Source organism: Echeneis naucrates, chromosome 11, assembly GCF_900963305.1.
Source record: "Echeneis naucrates chromosome 11, fEcheNa1.1, whole genome shotgun sequence".
Classification (NCBI taxonomy): Eukaryota; Metazoa; Chordata; class Actinopteri; order Carangiformes; family Echeneidae; genus Echeneis; species Echeneis naucrates.
Window position 1 is genome coordinate 11,629,332 of NC_042521.1, and position 13,848 is coordinate 11,643,179.

Sequence of the window (13,848 nt, forward strand, 5' to 3'; positions counted from 1 at the left end):
TTTTCTATCATCAGGGATAAACGGCATCGAACAGTACATTCTGATAAAAAAAAAAGAGCCCATGATTGCTGGCCTTCCTGTCTGTCATCTAGCGACCAAATCCTCTCCTTCAAGACCGACCACTGTGCTGTCAGACCTAATAATGTCGCGTATTAAGTCGAGAGAGGAAAAAAAAAAAATAAGGGAGGGACCAACTCTCGCCCTGGATGCTCACTAGCCTCCATCATAAAGTTCACATCAACTTTTTGGATATAACTGCTGTCCTCACTGTCATAAACGAGAGTATAACCGGGGGAATATCTCATTCACAGAACATTTCCGCCTTAATTGTTTGGACAATATGGATAATGTGGCTAGAAATGAAAGGACAGTGCTCCAGTTCCCAAACCATTTTTACCCCGACGAGGATTGTCATGTTCCACTGTTCAACTCCACAAAATGTCTAAATTTAACGTTTCATTCCGCCCGTTCTTTTTATTTCGTTGACAAATGGCAAAATGTGAGGCCCGCAGGGCTGCTGCACGAAATGGTGCGATGCAATCACTCAGGTGGACGTAAACACGTGGAGACAGAAGGCGACAAGAGAAACAAGCAGTCTTAATTAGAGACACAGGCCCTGAGTGCGACCAGTGCAGCTTCAGCCGTGCCAAATTAAATCCATTAGTCTTTGAGAGGCGGTGAAGGCTCAGTGGTGCAGGCCTCTGCTTATTTGTGGTCATTTAGCTCCACTACCACTACAAGCTATACCGGGTCTATCTGAGACCCTGCACCTGGGGCCATGCATATGCCAATTTTGCTATTTACCGGAGAGATAATGCAACGCTAATTTATGATGCAAAATGTATTGTAAACAGCCAATTGCCTGAGAGCGCGTGGTTTTCTTTATGACAAAACCACACAAATGTTTTCTTGGTGTAGTTGCAGGCTTTTACAAAACACATCAAAGCTTTGAATAAGTGGATTTGCATTAGTACGACGTGCGCAATTTATGTGCGTAAAAGCTGCGCGCCACCATTTGGGCACGGAAACATTCTACTGGAGCGTAAGAGGCTGTTCGGTAATAATTTTTGGGCTGATGTTGGTTTCTGTGTGTGTGTGTGTGTACAGGGGGGTTGGGGGTTGGTCCCTCTGAATCCAGTTACAGTGAACCGTGTTACACTGACAGCTGTGTGGTATTGCATCTGCTCTTCCCTTGGCCACTTCCCGCCCCTCTCGCGGCAGAGATGGAGAATCGTTGACGCCTGGATGTCTGTGACGCGCCAGTGGCTTTGCGCTGTGGAGAAGGGAGACATATTGTTTAAGTGCCTGTTGGTCGCTGTCTGCAGTGACAAGCTCCTGCGTCCCCAGCGATCGGGTCCCCAAGCAGCCGAGGAGGTGGCTCTCCATGCGAGGCGGTCAATAGCTGTTAGAAGGACCGACCACAAACGCCGCAGCCAGTGCCTGACTGGAGCTCCGTGTTAACGCTCAGAGATGATTAACACATGTGGCCAGATAGACAGGAAACGACGCACAGAGTTAAAATAGTCAGTGACCCATATACAGGGAGAGGGAGAGAGAGGGAGAGAGGCAACTAGTTAAAATCTAAAACTTGCCTCCTGGGAATGTGTGCGTACATCTACCGTGTCATTAGTGTGTGTATATATTTACAAATTCCATAAAGCTGCTCTCAAAGATCCACTCTATATTAACTGACACTGGCCGTGTTAACTATAAAATAACATCAGACAGCAAATATTTAAAATATTCTCGGTTTTTGTGCACCCCATCCCAGACAATGGACGTCAGGGAAATCCCAGGTCTGATCCATCCGCATGCGTTTGGGTATTGAAGTGATTTTAGAGAGTCATTCATCAGCGTTTATAAGACAGCTGGAAATAAAGACCACTTCTGTTAAACCACCACGGCCATTGATTGTACTGAAGGTCATCATCTACTTAGGGACAAAGTGATTTCTAGATTTGCAGCTGAACGGTGATCATTTTGTGACTGACATTTCCGCGAACTGAAATATAAATTAATTTCCCTCCAGAATAAGGCTGTGAACTCCTATAATCCAAGATTAATGGGGCAGAATAGTCCTCTACAGCCATGGCAGCTGATAAATAAACGTCAAAGGCTTAATGTCTCATTTTCTAAAACATTGTTATTTTTTTTTCTATTTGAAAAAAGAAAAAGATAAATCACTAAACTGATAACATCCGATGTAGGCCCGCAGTTGCAGCATGTGCCTTGCAATTATACACGGTTGTCAGCATGCATGCAATAGGCCACATTTTAAACATTTCCAAAGCAGCAAGGTCGAGTATGTCATGTTCTCTGTGCTCAAACAAATCCGTCCTTTCACCACTTCACTTAATCTCATTGTGCCAAGAAAAGCCTCCCAATATGCCCGCGGGACACTAAGACTGTGACGTTACCCGCGCTTCCATCCCGCAACTTAACAATTTTGCGGTGGCACAGGCTCACAAACTCACACACACACACGCACACATATACACACACAGATGCTGTTGCAAAACCCGAAGGATGAATATGTCAATCGAGCCCTGAGGTTACAGCCCGCGGGAGGAAACTACTAAAGCATCGGTACAAAGCATGCAGGTCTTTTCAGAGACACTCAACGGCGATTAGAAAAGGTGTGGGATCTGGTTTCTCTTCTGCGTGTCCAAGTGGAACACGGACAGGGGAATTGGCCACTGTGTTAAACCACTGAGGGGTGACCACGGAGCGCAAGGTCTGCGAGGCCAGCTTGCGCCTAAAACAGAGACTTACAGAGGGCATAAAAAAAAATCCTCTGTCAGCGTCAGGGAACAGAAAAGAAGCTCTTACCTGCACCCCACACCTGGTGACACAGAAGAGCTCGGATCTTTAAAAATGCATTAATCTACGAGAGCCTGGAGGAATAAAACAAATCCGCCTGGGTGCCTCCCAGTGCCTGTGCTCCTCTCTTGGTCCGCTGCTGTAAAATGATTATCCGGCTGGGTTGTGCACTTTTTAAATCCCACAAAGTAAATAACAACCATAGATGACGATAATAGCAAGGTACCAAGTTCTTGTTACAGAAAAGGAGAAAATTGAAACTAAACGCTGCATTTAGACAACCATTTTTGATAAGAGGATAATTGAGGCGACACTGGCGTATAATTAGGGGATAATTTATGCTATATCCACTTTTATTCCACCCTCCCAAAATAAATCCAGTCCATAATCATTACAGGCGAATTGTTCTTAATTTTATAGCAGCAATTTGAGTAAAGTGTGGCCGCTAATCAAATAGGTTTTCGTAGTAACTTGATTGCAACCATAATTATTTTTTTATCGCCTTTTTGTGTGTGAAATCACTGAATGCTACATTGAGACAAAAAAATGTGCTGAAAGTGATGCAAAACATGATTTGAATACCTCCTGAATTAGTAGATATACGATTTTATTCTTATTTGTGAATTGAAGATCGCAGCCCTCAGAGGCAAACTGTATAATTTACATATATTGAGGACCCTATCAGGCCTCATATTACAACAGGGATAAAAGACACTGTCAGTTTATCTTGGTATCCACCCTTCTATCTGCAAAATAACCTATTGTACCTCAGGCATATTGTTATTTGATGTGTCACATGTGCTGTATTTTGAATTGTCTGAGGATCCTTAATCATATGGTCAGTAGCCCCAGAAAAAAGCCAGCAGTTATAATATACGTTACTTTCAGAGCAAAGAGGGGGGTCTTGAAGAGGGACTGCTCATTAGGCACCAACAAAGCAAACACACAACAAATAAATGTTATTTAATCAAACAATTCAAAGACTGCAAAGGTTTTTTATTTTTGCATAAAATTCTGTGGCCGTGTGGGCCTATTTTCTCTTATTTCCAGAGCAATTCCACCTGTTTGGGGAGTTTCCTGGACATAAAACAGACCACTCCACGAGTGTAAATATGCCCAGTGTCCCTAAATGTAGTCTTTTAATGCACATTTAAATGCGACTGGGATTATCCCAGTCTTTTGTAAATGTTTATTCAATTGAAGAAAAAATATTTAATTCCCCTAAACGATGATGGTTGGCTTGTAAATGTGAGTGTTTTAGTAGTGAAGGGTCAATTTCTAAATCACTCATTGTTATTTGGGTTAGAAATCAAATCAATATTAAATAGGATATTAATACCCCCAAATAGGGTGTTGTGTGATGCTTTGCTATATGTGATTAATTCAAGAGGAAAGGAGGAGTTAAAAGGTCTGGAGGAAAAGAGGCACATATACACTGCTGGCTCATCAGGATAAATCAAAGTGCGCACTATATTTTGCGCGTCGCGCGTAATTTGGGGCGTTTGGGTACAAAACAAAATCGACGCTGCTATTCCGAAAGAGCTGCTTTTACGCGTGAAGCGTGTCTGTAGGAATTAGGCGTCTTTCCCACCATATATTATTCCCCCATAGTTGTGGTGGGAGCTGGTAAGGTGGGTTAACTCCTGTTCAAGTCTCCGTGAAGCGCAAAGCACTGATGACGTTGGGCTGGATGACCAATCGGGAGGCGCTGCCCTTTGGAGACAAACCATTTTACTTGTAGTGTCTGCATCAAGTCTGGAAGCAAGGGCTCAATTTTAACAGAATCCACCTTAAAATCTCTCCCTTAACTTATGCCTACCTTCCGCCACTTTGAGTGCGAATATCACAGAACAAGGGGTGGGGGGGATAAAGACGCCTGTGGAAAATCCGGGTGTTAATAGGACAATATCTGTTCGCGGTGGAGAGAGGGTAGAGAGACAACAACACAGCGAGAGAGAGAAAACCGATTTGGTCTTGAGAGAGAGGGGGGCGAGTGCTCTCAAGGCAGAAAATTCGATGATGACCATGACTACGATGGCTGACGGTCTGGACGCTCAGGACTCGTCCAAGTCTGCTTTCATGGAGTTTGGGCAGCAGTCGCACTCACAGCAGAGCTCCCCGTCGATGGCCGGCGGCCACTACCCGCTGCACTGTCTCCACTCCGGCTCACACGCTCACCACCAGCACGACAACACCCCATACCCCGGGACCAACACCTACAACAGGTCGTTACCCTACCCCTACGTGAGCCACCCTCACCACAGCCCGTACCTGCCATCCTATCACAACAACACGGGAGGACAGACAAGGTTAGACGGCACAGGTAAGAGACACCCTTTTCACCGGCCGAATGGAAAAATGCACCGCGTCATGACAGTACCATTAGCGCATACCTTCCTTTTTAGCATGGGTGGCCCCACAGTGGGGGGAATCGAACCTGTCTCTCCCGCCCCGGTGTTGTTGGTATTCACGTCCAAGTCGGTCCACTCCAAAACTCGGACGACTGATCTTTCGGACGTAGGTGGGCGATTACATCGACGGAAGATGGTGCGTAAATGGCACCGGATTATTCGACATGCAGCCCATTATCTTCTCAGCCTGCAGCCTTCATTGCTGTCCCGTTTAGCAGTTCCCACTAAAACCTGTTTTAATGCCCGGGGTGGGATCATCACGGCCGTGCAATCCTCACCAACTACTCGTGGAAATTAGGCAGCCCGCACGCCTTCAATGTTGTAATTAGCATTTAATTGACATGTCATTACCAGCAATATCCTAAATATGACAGCGTATGAGGATTGTGGCTGCCACGACGCGTGGAGGCGAAGCCAGATGTAATGGTTTATCAGCCTGTTTTATTATTATCATCATTATTATCATTACTGTTTTATTTTAGGGCACTTATATTCGGCGCCTCTGAATTTATCCACACTTTTTAGGGCACATTTTCAAGCTGTTTGATACGCGTTGCTATCTTCTCCTGCGGCACAAAGAATCAACAAAATCTCGCTCTTGTGTGTATGTGTCTGGGGGGTTTTGTGTTTGTTTTGTTTTGTTTTTGGTTTTTGGTTTTTGTAACTTTTTTTTTTTTTTTTTAAATAACGTTGCTTGTTTTTGTTGCAGAGCAGCAGAAAACCACGGTGATCGAAAACGGGGAAATTCGTTTTAATGGAAAAGGCAAGAAGATTCGTAAACCTCGGACAATTTATTCCAGTTTGCAGCTTCAAGCACTGAACCACCGTTTCCAGCAAACACAATACCTCGCTTTACCGGAGCGCGCAGAGCTGGCTGCCTCTCTAGGACTCACACAAACCCAGGTATGCATGGAATATGCACTGCTCTCCATATTCACAATACCTCCTGGGATTATCTCCTATATTGCTCCTTTGATCATGATGCAATCTCGGGTATTATTAATATTATTAGAATTACTTGCTTGTGTGCTTTTTTATTTGATGACATGTTAAGCAGCCTATTGCAATTTCTCTCATCTGCATGCACCTCTTTCCCCCTTCTCCCGTGCAGGTAAAGATTTGGTTCCAGAATAAAAGGTCAAAGTTCAAGAAGCTGCTCAAACAAGGTAGCAACCCGCACGAGAGCGATCCTATACCGGGCTCCATGTCGCTCTCCCCGAGGTCCCCGACCATCCCTCCAATATGGGACGTCTCAGCATCTTCCAAAGGAGTAAACATGCCGGCCAACAGCTACATGCCCGGCTACTCTCACTGGTATTCCTCCCCACATCAAGATTCAATGCAGAGATAGACTGATGAGGCAGGGAAAAGGTCAGTGAGCTTGTCTGGAGGCCTCCGGATCTCCGCCTTGCAGTTTCCAACGTAGCCTACAATTTGTGTCAGCGCAGAGACTGGATGGTGAAGAGGAGGTAAAAAAAAAAAAGAAAAAAAAAAACACAAAAGAAAAGAAAAAACAAAAAACAAAATATAAAACCCCTCCGATGCCTCTCAGCTGAAGGATAACACGCAGCCAAGCCTCGGTGTGATGACACAAACAAGGGAACTAACCATTTTTGTCATCGTATGGCTGTTCAGTGGGCTCGCGTCTCTGTTATGCTTTCATTCATGTCAACATCTGAACGTCAATATACCAAATATTATCAGTGACATTTCAGCCACTTTGGGCAAAGACTGCTTTCACTCTCCGTGCGCTGTGGCGCCCCGAGCCTCTCGCCATGGTGGACTCCTGACTGCTCTTTTTTTTTTTTTTTTTTTTGGTTGTTTCTCCAACATGCAAAACCAAACAAATTGTCTGTCTGTAAATATAATCTGCGATTTTAGTTGTACATACACTTTTTATGTTTTGTCAGATTGAGTAAACCGTGACTCAAACCAGACGCTTGCTGTTGCATGATTTCCAAATAAGAAAATCATTTCTAACTGGGCCTTTTCATGCCCCATGTTGGGCCCACATCACATCATAACAGGCCTATTTCCCGTCTCCGCGCTGTGTACAAGCTGATAACAGACAATATGAGCCCAAGTTAATGACGGTGCTCAAGTGAAAAGCCCATTTCACCAGAGTAAACATCTTAAATAAATCCTCAGCGCTCAGGGCTGATGGAGAACGCTACAGTAGTATATAGATTTATCAAATGCGCTCAACACCAGAGGAAATGAACTTACCCTGCACCGCTGCTGTCTACATTCACCTCGAAAGACATTTGCTCCAGGTCCAGCTTATCTTGTCATTTCACCCTCAATTATTAGAAGTATTGACAAAATGTTTTCTCCCGTCTCTCCGTCCTAATGCAGGACGTTAAATGCCAAGCTCCACGGGATCGATGTTGAACAAAGCAGCCAGCTGCAGTGGCGTTCAATATGAAGGAGATATTTGGGACAATTTGTGGGTTTTTATCCAAGTGAGGCTTTTTTTCCATTCTCATAAATGCAGGCATAATTAGGGTAATTTTTGATGTAGCCCGCTGATTACAGCGTTTTTACCGTCAAAGATAATTACCTGTAATTTTCTACCACTTTTAATACTAAAAGGCATCTTTATTTGGATTTGAGGTAGCACAGATGGAACAAAAGGGAAAATTATTCGGTTATTCATATACAAATTGCTGAGGAGAGTGAGCGCTCGGGATATTATCTGAAATTACGACGCTGAAAAGCTCCGTGCAGCTGTCAAGTTGCGGATGTCCCACTGGCGCGCATTCAGCCCTACCTGGGGCCCCCAGGCCGGGGGGCCTATCAGCTCCTGGGCCATGTGCACCCTGAGCTGCGGGGCTGCGGGGAGCCCAGCGGCGGCAGCTCGGGTAAACAGCAGTGGAGCTCATAAACACACATGTGCACCTTCAGCTGCAGGAACTGACAGGTTTCACCGCGTCGTGCAAATGGAAAAGGAGCAAAATCCACATCAAGGATAGATAGAAAGATGGATGGATAGATAGTTAGATAGATAGATATAAAGTGCAGTAGGATGACATGTCTGTGGGTGGGGGGATGCAAGGAGGAGGGATGTGTCACTATGGCTGATTCACTACTGGAGATTTCTCACACAAGCTCTCGTAGCACCTGACAAGACTTTACACAACATCACCAAAACAGCAACCAAAACAAATCTCGTAAAGACACCCATTTCTCTCCCCAGAACCATAGAACAGTAAATGAATAAATGAAAAACATAACCTCCAGAACTTACTGAAGACTGGGTATCAGTCCAGAGTCCCGAAGCCTCCTCTGAGACCAGGAACAGTCACGGGACAGAAGGTCTAAGACTCATCCTTACTTCGCTCCGCTTCTCTCACATAGACTAACCAAAACAGCGCTGCACCGTTTTACTGCTGGTGGTTGAATAAGCAAATCCAGGTGGGAAAGTGTTTGCACACCCCGGTAAGCTCTTATATATTGCCTGCAAAATTAGCTGTTATTACTGTCACTGTTTAGTGATGGCGAGCTTGAAAAAAAGCCCTCTGCAATCAAGAACCAAGCGCATCTTTGCAAATTATAGGTAATTGTCAATGTCCAGATTATGATAATGGAGGCTCTAATCCTGGAGAATAATTATTGTTGAGTGTTACAGTTGAAGCTGTCCAGTAAAGCTAACTGTCATTATTTAGACTCGATTTGCAAAACGGGGGAAACTAGCTGAGTGGAAAATGTTCGGTTGGAAATAAACGGGGGCTCTCCATATAATGGCACCACTAGTGTGTGGTTGTGTGTGTGCGTGTGTGTGTGTGTGTGTATCAGAGAGAGAGAGAGAGAGAGATGGCTGGATGGATGGATGGATGGATGGATAGATAGATAGATAGATATACAGTAGCGGTGTGTGTCCGTGAGAGATATAGAGGTCTGTGTGTGCAGCTGTGACCGTGCAATGTGAAAATCTAACATTTCTGGAGTGACCTGCTCTCATTGTAATTACGTTTAGTCCGCAGCAGAAATCAAACTCAAAACAACTAGCAGGTGGAGTTTTATCTTAAGAGAGGCTTCAGTGTGTGTGTGTGAGAGAGAAAGTATATGTAGAAGGCTGCAGTATGGAAAAGGAAGAGCAATCTGTGTCAGGTGGAAATGGTAACATGCATGGGTCAGTGTGGGTCAGATGCAGTATTGTTTAGTGTGTTTGTGTGTGTGTAAGGGGGGATTAGTGCAACATTCGTTGGTAAAAAGTCACATATATTTTCTGTGCATATGGTCGGCCAAATTAGATCCATTTTCAACCCCCCCAATACGGTTCTCACGGTGGCGCGGTTAGTCAGCGGTTTTCAGAGATAGAGCCGGTATTACTGCCGGCTAATAACATGGTGGAACTGTGGAGGATTTTTCTTTCTTTCCTTCTTTCTTCTTCTTTTTTTTTTTTTTTTTTAATTTTACCCGGAAGGTGGGCTGCGGCCGGGATTGGCAGTGCTCTGGAGCCGGTCTACCCCCACAGGAATGCGGATTGTCTCAGATCTCCGTGCCGCCCCCCTCGCCTCCTCTCTGCCATTCAAAGCGGCTAATTGTAGGGGACACAAAGCGAGAGCGACTGCAGACTGTCTGCTGCAAGAAGCAAGAAGCAAGAGAAAGGCATTTTCTTTCCAGACCAGCTGGAACCCACTGAAAGGCTCAGTCAGGTTCTCCAAAAAAATGTAATCTGAATGATTAAAAAAAAAGGTATAAAAAAAAGAAAAAAAGAAAAAAATATGTAATTGTTTCGAGAATAATCATTATTATCGTTATAAATATCTATTACAAATTTCAAATTGGTAAATATGAGCAATGGTGGGTGGCAAAGAACTGGTGGGTATTAATGGTAAATTAAAAAATATGACTAATAATAATGACAATATTTACACATCACTATAAAGTGAAGTATATTATATCAAAAAAGGTTCCGCTTCAAAAACATTAATAGCCTAATTCTATGAAATGAAGGTGTAATCAGAGAAATATCACAAGGCACAGTGTGGTTCAAGAAGCACCAGAATTCAAAGAAGCTATAGTTAAGGTATCAATATGAGGTTTACTGTGATAGTATTAATGTTTTCTCAGAGACGTATTTACAATCTTTTTTTTTTAAACAATGCCTAGTCACACTAAAATTCTTTTTTTTTCTCCTCCATTAATGTGCAGGCAAGCTCGCGAAACATTTTTCATTCTCAGCTACTAAAACTATTAAACGACTTGTCCGGTAACATCTGCAGAAAAAAAAGACAGTCTTTAATAAAAGTAACAAATAAAAATCACAGATAAAATAGAGATCATGGTTGTTGTATCAAATGAATCCTATTAAGATTAGGTTTACATGTTCTGTAGATAATTCATGTCAACACGGAGCAGCTGGGATTTACAGCCTTGTGTGGAAATTGTCACCTGAGGCACACAATTATTATTTATGTCTGGGAGTCTGAGTCGTGATTTTCAGTATAAATAACTGAGGGTTAAAATGTAAGGAGACTCTACCGAGGCCAGAGGTTTCAAAGTTCCATTTTCCATTTAAACGTTTAATATTCTTCCAAAATGCAATAAATTACATGCACACATTTACACATTTTACACGTTTTCTTCTATGACTGTCATCAAATACATTGCATATTCCTCTGAAATTTCAACACGAGTCCCATAGAAGGAGGAAAAAAGGTTGGAAATGGACAACAGGGTTTTTCAATATAACGTCCCCGCTCCAAGAGCCAATGAGTGCTGTATCGAGTTAGGGGTCTGCAGGTGGGAAGTCATGGAGCTGCCGGCTGAGGTGTACCATGACCCCGAATTTTCCAAAAAGTTAGTAGCCGACGTGTTGATGTTTTGTGGCTGTAGGCTGTGCGGCCTGGAGGGGCCTTGTGTGTCCCAGACGGCCGGGGACTGTGGAGAGTTGCACGCCATTGGGTCGCTGGAGCTGGGGCTGTGCTCCGGGGGAAGTTCGCCGTTTTTCATGATCTTCTTCATTTTTGATCTCCGGTTCTGAAACCAAATTTTGACCTGGAGGGGGGCGGGGAAATAAATCACTTTCGATTTATCATATAAAACTACACAACAACAGACAAAAAAACCCCACAAAGACACACTGTGCATAGAGACGTACAGAAATCAAAGTTCTGCAAACTGGAAAATATTTCCATTAGGAAGTTTTTACTGTCGAGATTTTCCATATTTTTAAGTAAAAATAAAAAATAAAAAATATATATAAATGCATTCAAAATCTCACCTGTGTTTGTGTAAGTCCCAGCGAGGCGGCCAGCTCGGCTCTCTCCGGCAGGGCCAGGTACTGTGTGTTCTGAAACCGCCTCTGCAGGGCGGCCAGCTGGAAGCTGGAGTAGATTGTTCGGGGTTTCCTCACTTTCTTCGGTTTGCCGTTCACCATCCTCACCTCAGGCTCGCTTATTTCTTTTTCTGCCAAAAGTAAATCATAACAAAAATAAGCATGTATTTCGAGCACAAATGTCAGCGTCTTTAAAAAAAGATTTTTATTTTCCTGTAATTTCATCTATATTCCTTATAAACCATATAAACCGAATTTAATCCGCACTGCTCAAAAAGGAAAAAAAAAAAAAAAAAACAACAACATGCATTATCTAAAAAAGATTCATAATCATCTTCAACCGCGATTTAAACAAAAAATTAAGTTCCTTTTTTCGATAGCTACAATTTCCACATTTCAAACTTTAAGCATAAGTCACATAAAATGATATTTAGTAAAACTGTGATTCCATGTTTAAGAACAGGGTTAACATTACCACTGAACAATAATCTATTCCAAAGCTGTGGGCCCTACCTTGAGGACTCGGCTGGGCTTGCACTCTGCTGTAAGTCCCAGCATACTGGTGGTAGGCAGGGGCCGTGTACGAGCTGTAATCAGTGTAGGATTTTGTCGAATAATTTCCAGCGGACGGATTTACACTCGGGTACTGGTACTGGTAGGCGTTCAGAGGCTTTCCGTACGAGCTAGAGCTGGGCGAGCAGTAGCCGTGAGAGACTCCGCCGGCCGGACTGTAGTAGCCAGAATCCGTGGCGGTGGACTCGGGTAAAGTGGGAGATTCCTGAGACGGATGGTGCATGGTGGAGAGTTGGAAGGAGCTCTGGAAGTCTGCGGGTTTCACACTCGGGATCCTCCGGTCGAATACTCCAGTCATACTTCGAGGGCGAACGCGTGGGTTTGTTTTTATTTAATTATCAAAAATAAGATGAGGCGGTCTGACTCCAAAGTGGTGTGGAAATTACACGGGCATTGTTGAAAGGCTCTCGGGCCGTCGAGCTCTGGTGTAGACTGCAGCCTGCCTCGCAGCAAAGACTTGGTTAAATCCTAAATCGCGCTCTTACGCACTGCAGGGAGGACCTGGTTCCATTGGCCAAGGCGCACACAGACACAGCTACACCCAATTCACTCAGCCAGCTTTCTTATAGGGGGGAAGCCACCCGGCCATGTAGCTGCATTGTTGTGTTTTTATTCCGTCAATCAATGAGAGCAATTAAAGTGTTGGCCTTGTCGCCGGTCGACGTTTTCAGAAGGTTGAATTAGAAGGACAAAACCTCTTTATCAAAAAGGCCTCCTAGCTCAACACTGACCGATTAGTGCCATTCTCTTCATTATTCTTTGTTTATGCATTTTATTAATACAGATTTAACCTTATTTTTACTAAATTGTTTAGAGAAAAAAAAATCTAAATGATAGCAGCGATCCAACTTTAAAGCCATCCCACTTTAAACGAAAAATTAAGTATAAAACCTTGGTTTATTGAGCTAATTGGTTGTTATTTAGCCACTATTGGTAAAATGTTTGATACATCCTATTCAATAAGGGCTAGACTGATATTCGAGAGGGTGACACATGTACAGTATATGCAAAATATTATTAGAATAACTAATATGTTTCTGCTGCTAAACACAGTTTATTCACTAACACTAGTTACCCTCCCACAAAAGCAACCTTAACAATCTCTGCCCGTTGGTCTACTATTGGTGATGCATAAGAATGGTAGTGTTTAGCAGCTTTTCCCAAAAGCTTCTCTTTGAGCGACACCTGAGCTAGAGACATTAGCTCATTTTGTTCAGATTATCTTGAAATCAATGCTCAACAAAGTTCTCACATTCAATGGTGAGCAGCGCCGACCAGTGGACAAATGGGAGAGCTACACTCCAAGATCACCCCAGGAGCAACACAACAAAGACCGACAACTCCATACTTTGTATATTCACCAAGACGCTGTACCGTGAGCACATAGTTATGCAAGGTAAAGCAATAGATAGATAGATAGCTGGAAAATAAAAACTGCACAACTATACTTTGCTGTTTAAACGTTTAGGAACCCGCAAGGAAATTAAATATCAGGTCTTTCTTTTTGAAAAATGTGAAATAATTATTTATTTCACATCAAAAACTGTAAACACTGCAACCAACACCCAACAATAAAGCTTTCTTTCAATTTTAATGCACTGCTATTTTATAATTATTTATGATTTATATATTTAATTTAATTACTTTGGGGAAATATTGTTTCATTAATTTCTTAGGCCTTAATTGGCATTTAGGGCTTGGAAGGAAAGAAATAAATGTAAATTCCAGCAGTAAGGCTGAGTACACAACAGAAATGATTCT

The 13,848-nt window shown here is 43.2% G+C and overlaps 2 protein-coding genes and 1 long non-coding RNA gene across 4 annotated transcripts in view; 1 reads left to right on the forward strand and 2 right to left on the reverse strand.

Annotated features, from left to right (window-relative positions):
- The window catches only part of LOC115051120 (uncharacterized), a 13,238-nt gene extending 5,475 nt beyond the window's left edge, over positions 1-7,763 (reverse strand). Inside the window, exons 1-2 of one of the 2 annotated variants that reach the window (XR_003841260.1) lie at positions 7,458-7,763; positions 1,164-1,273 (exon numbers count right to left, since the gene is read on the reverse strand). This is a non-coding gene — a long non-coding RNA (uncharacterized LOC115051120). Of the gene's footprint in view, positions 1-1,163; positions 1,274-2,829; positions 2,955-7,457 lie in introns of those variants that run through there. The other variant, XR_003841261.1, reaches the window with a different exon arrangement.
- dlx6a (distal-less homeobox 6a) lies at positions 4,551-6,785 on the forward strand. Its single transcript, XM_029514423.1, has 3 exons — positions 4,551-5,143; positions 5,941-6,134; positions 6,343-6,785. The coding sequence occupies exons 1-3, from the start codon at positions 4,837-4,839 to the stop codon at positions 6,580-6,582; spliced, it is 741 nt and encodes a 246-aa protein (XP_029370283.1). The 5' UTR covers positions 4,551-4,836; the 3' UTR covers positions 6,583-6,785.
- A 2,560-nt stretch (positions 7,764-10,323) lies between the features above and the next one.
- On the reverse strand, positions 10,324-12,867 carry dlx5a (distal-less homeobox 5a). Its single transcript, XM_029514028.1, has 3 exons — positions 12,028-12,867; positions 11,461-11,645; positions 10,324-11,234 (listed from the first exon to the last, which is right to left on the reverse strand). Exons 1-3 carry the CDS (start codon positions 12,383-12,385, stop codon positions 10,920-10,922), a joined length of 858 nt encoding a protein of 285 aa, XP_029369888.1. The 5' UTR covers positions 12,386-12,867; the 3' UTR covers positions 10,324-10,919.
- Positions 12,868-13,848: the final 981 nt, after the last annotated feature.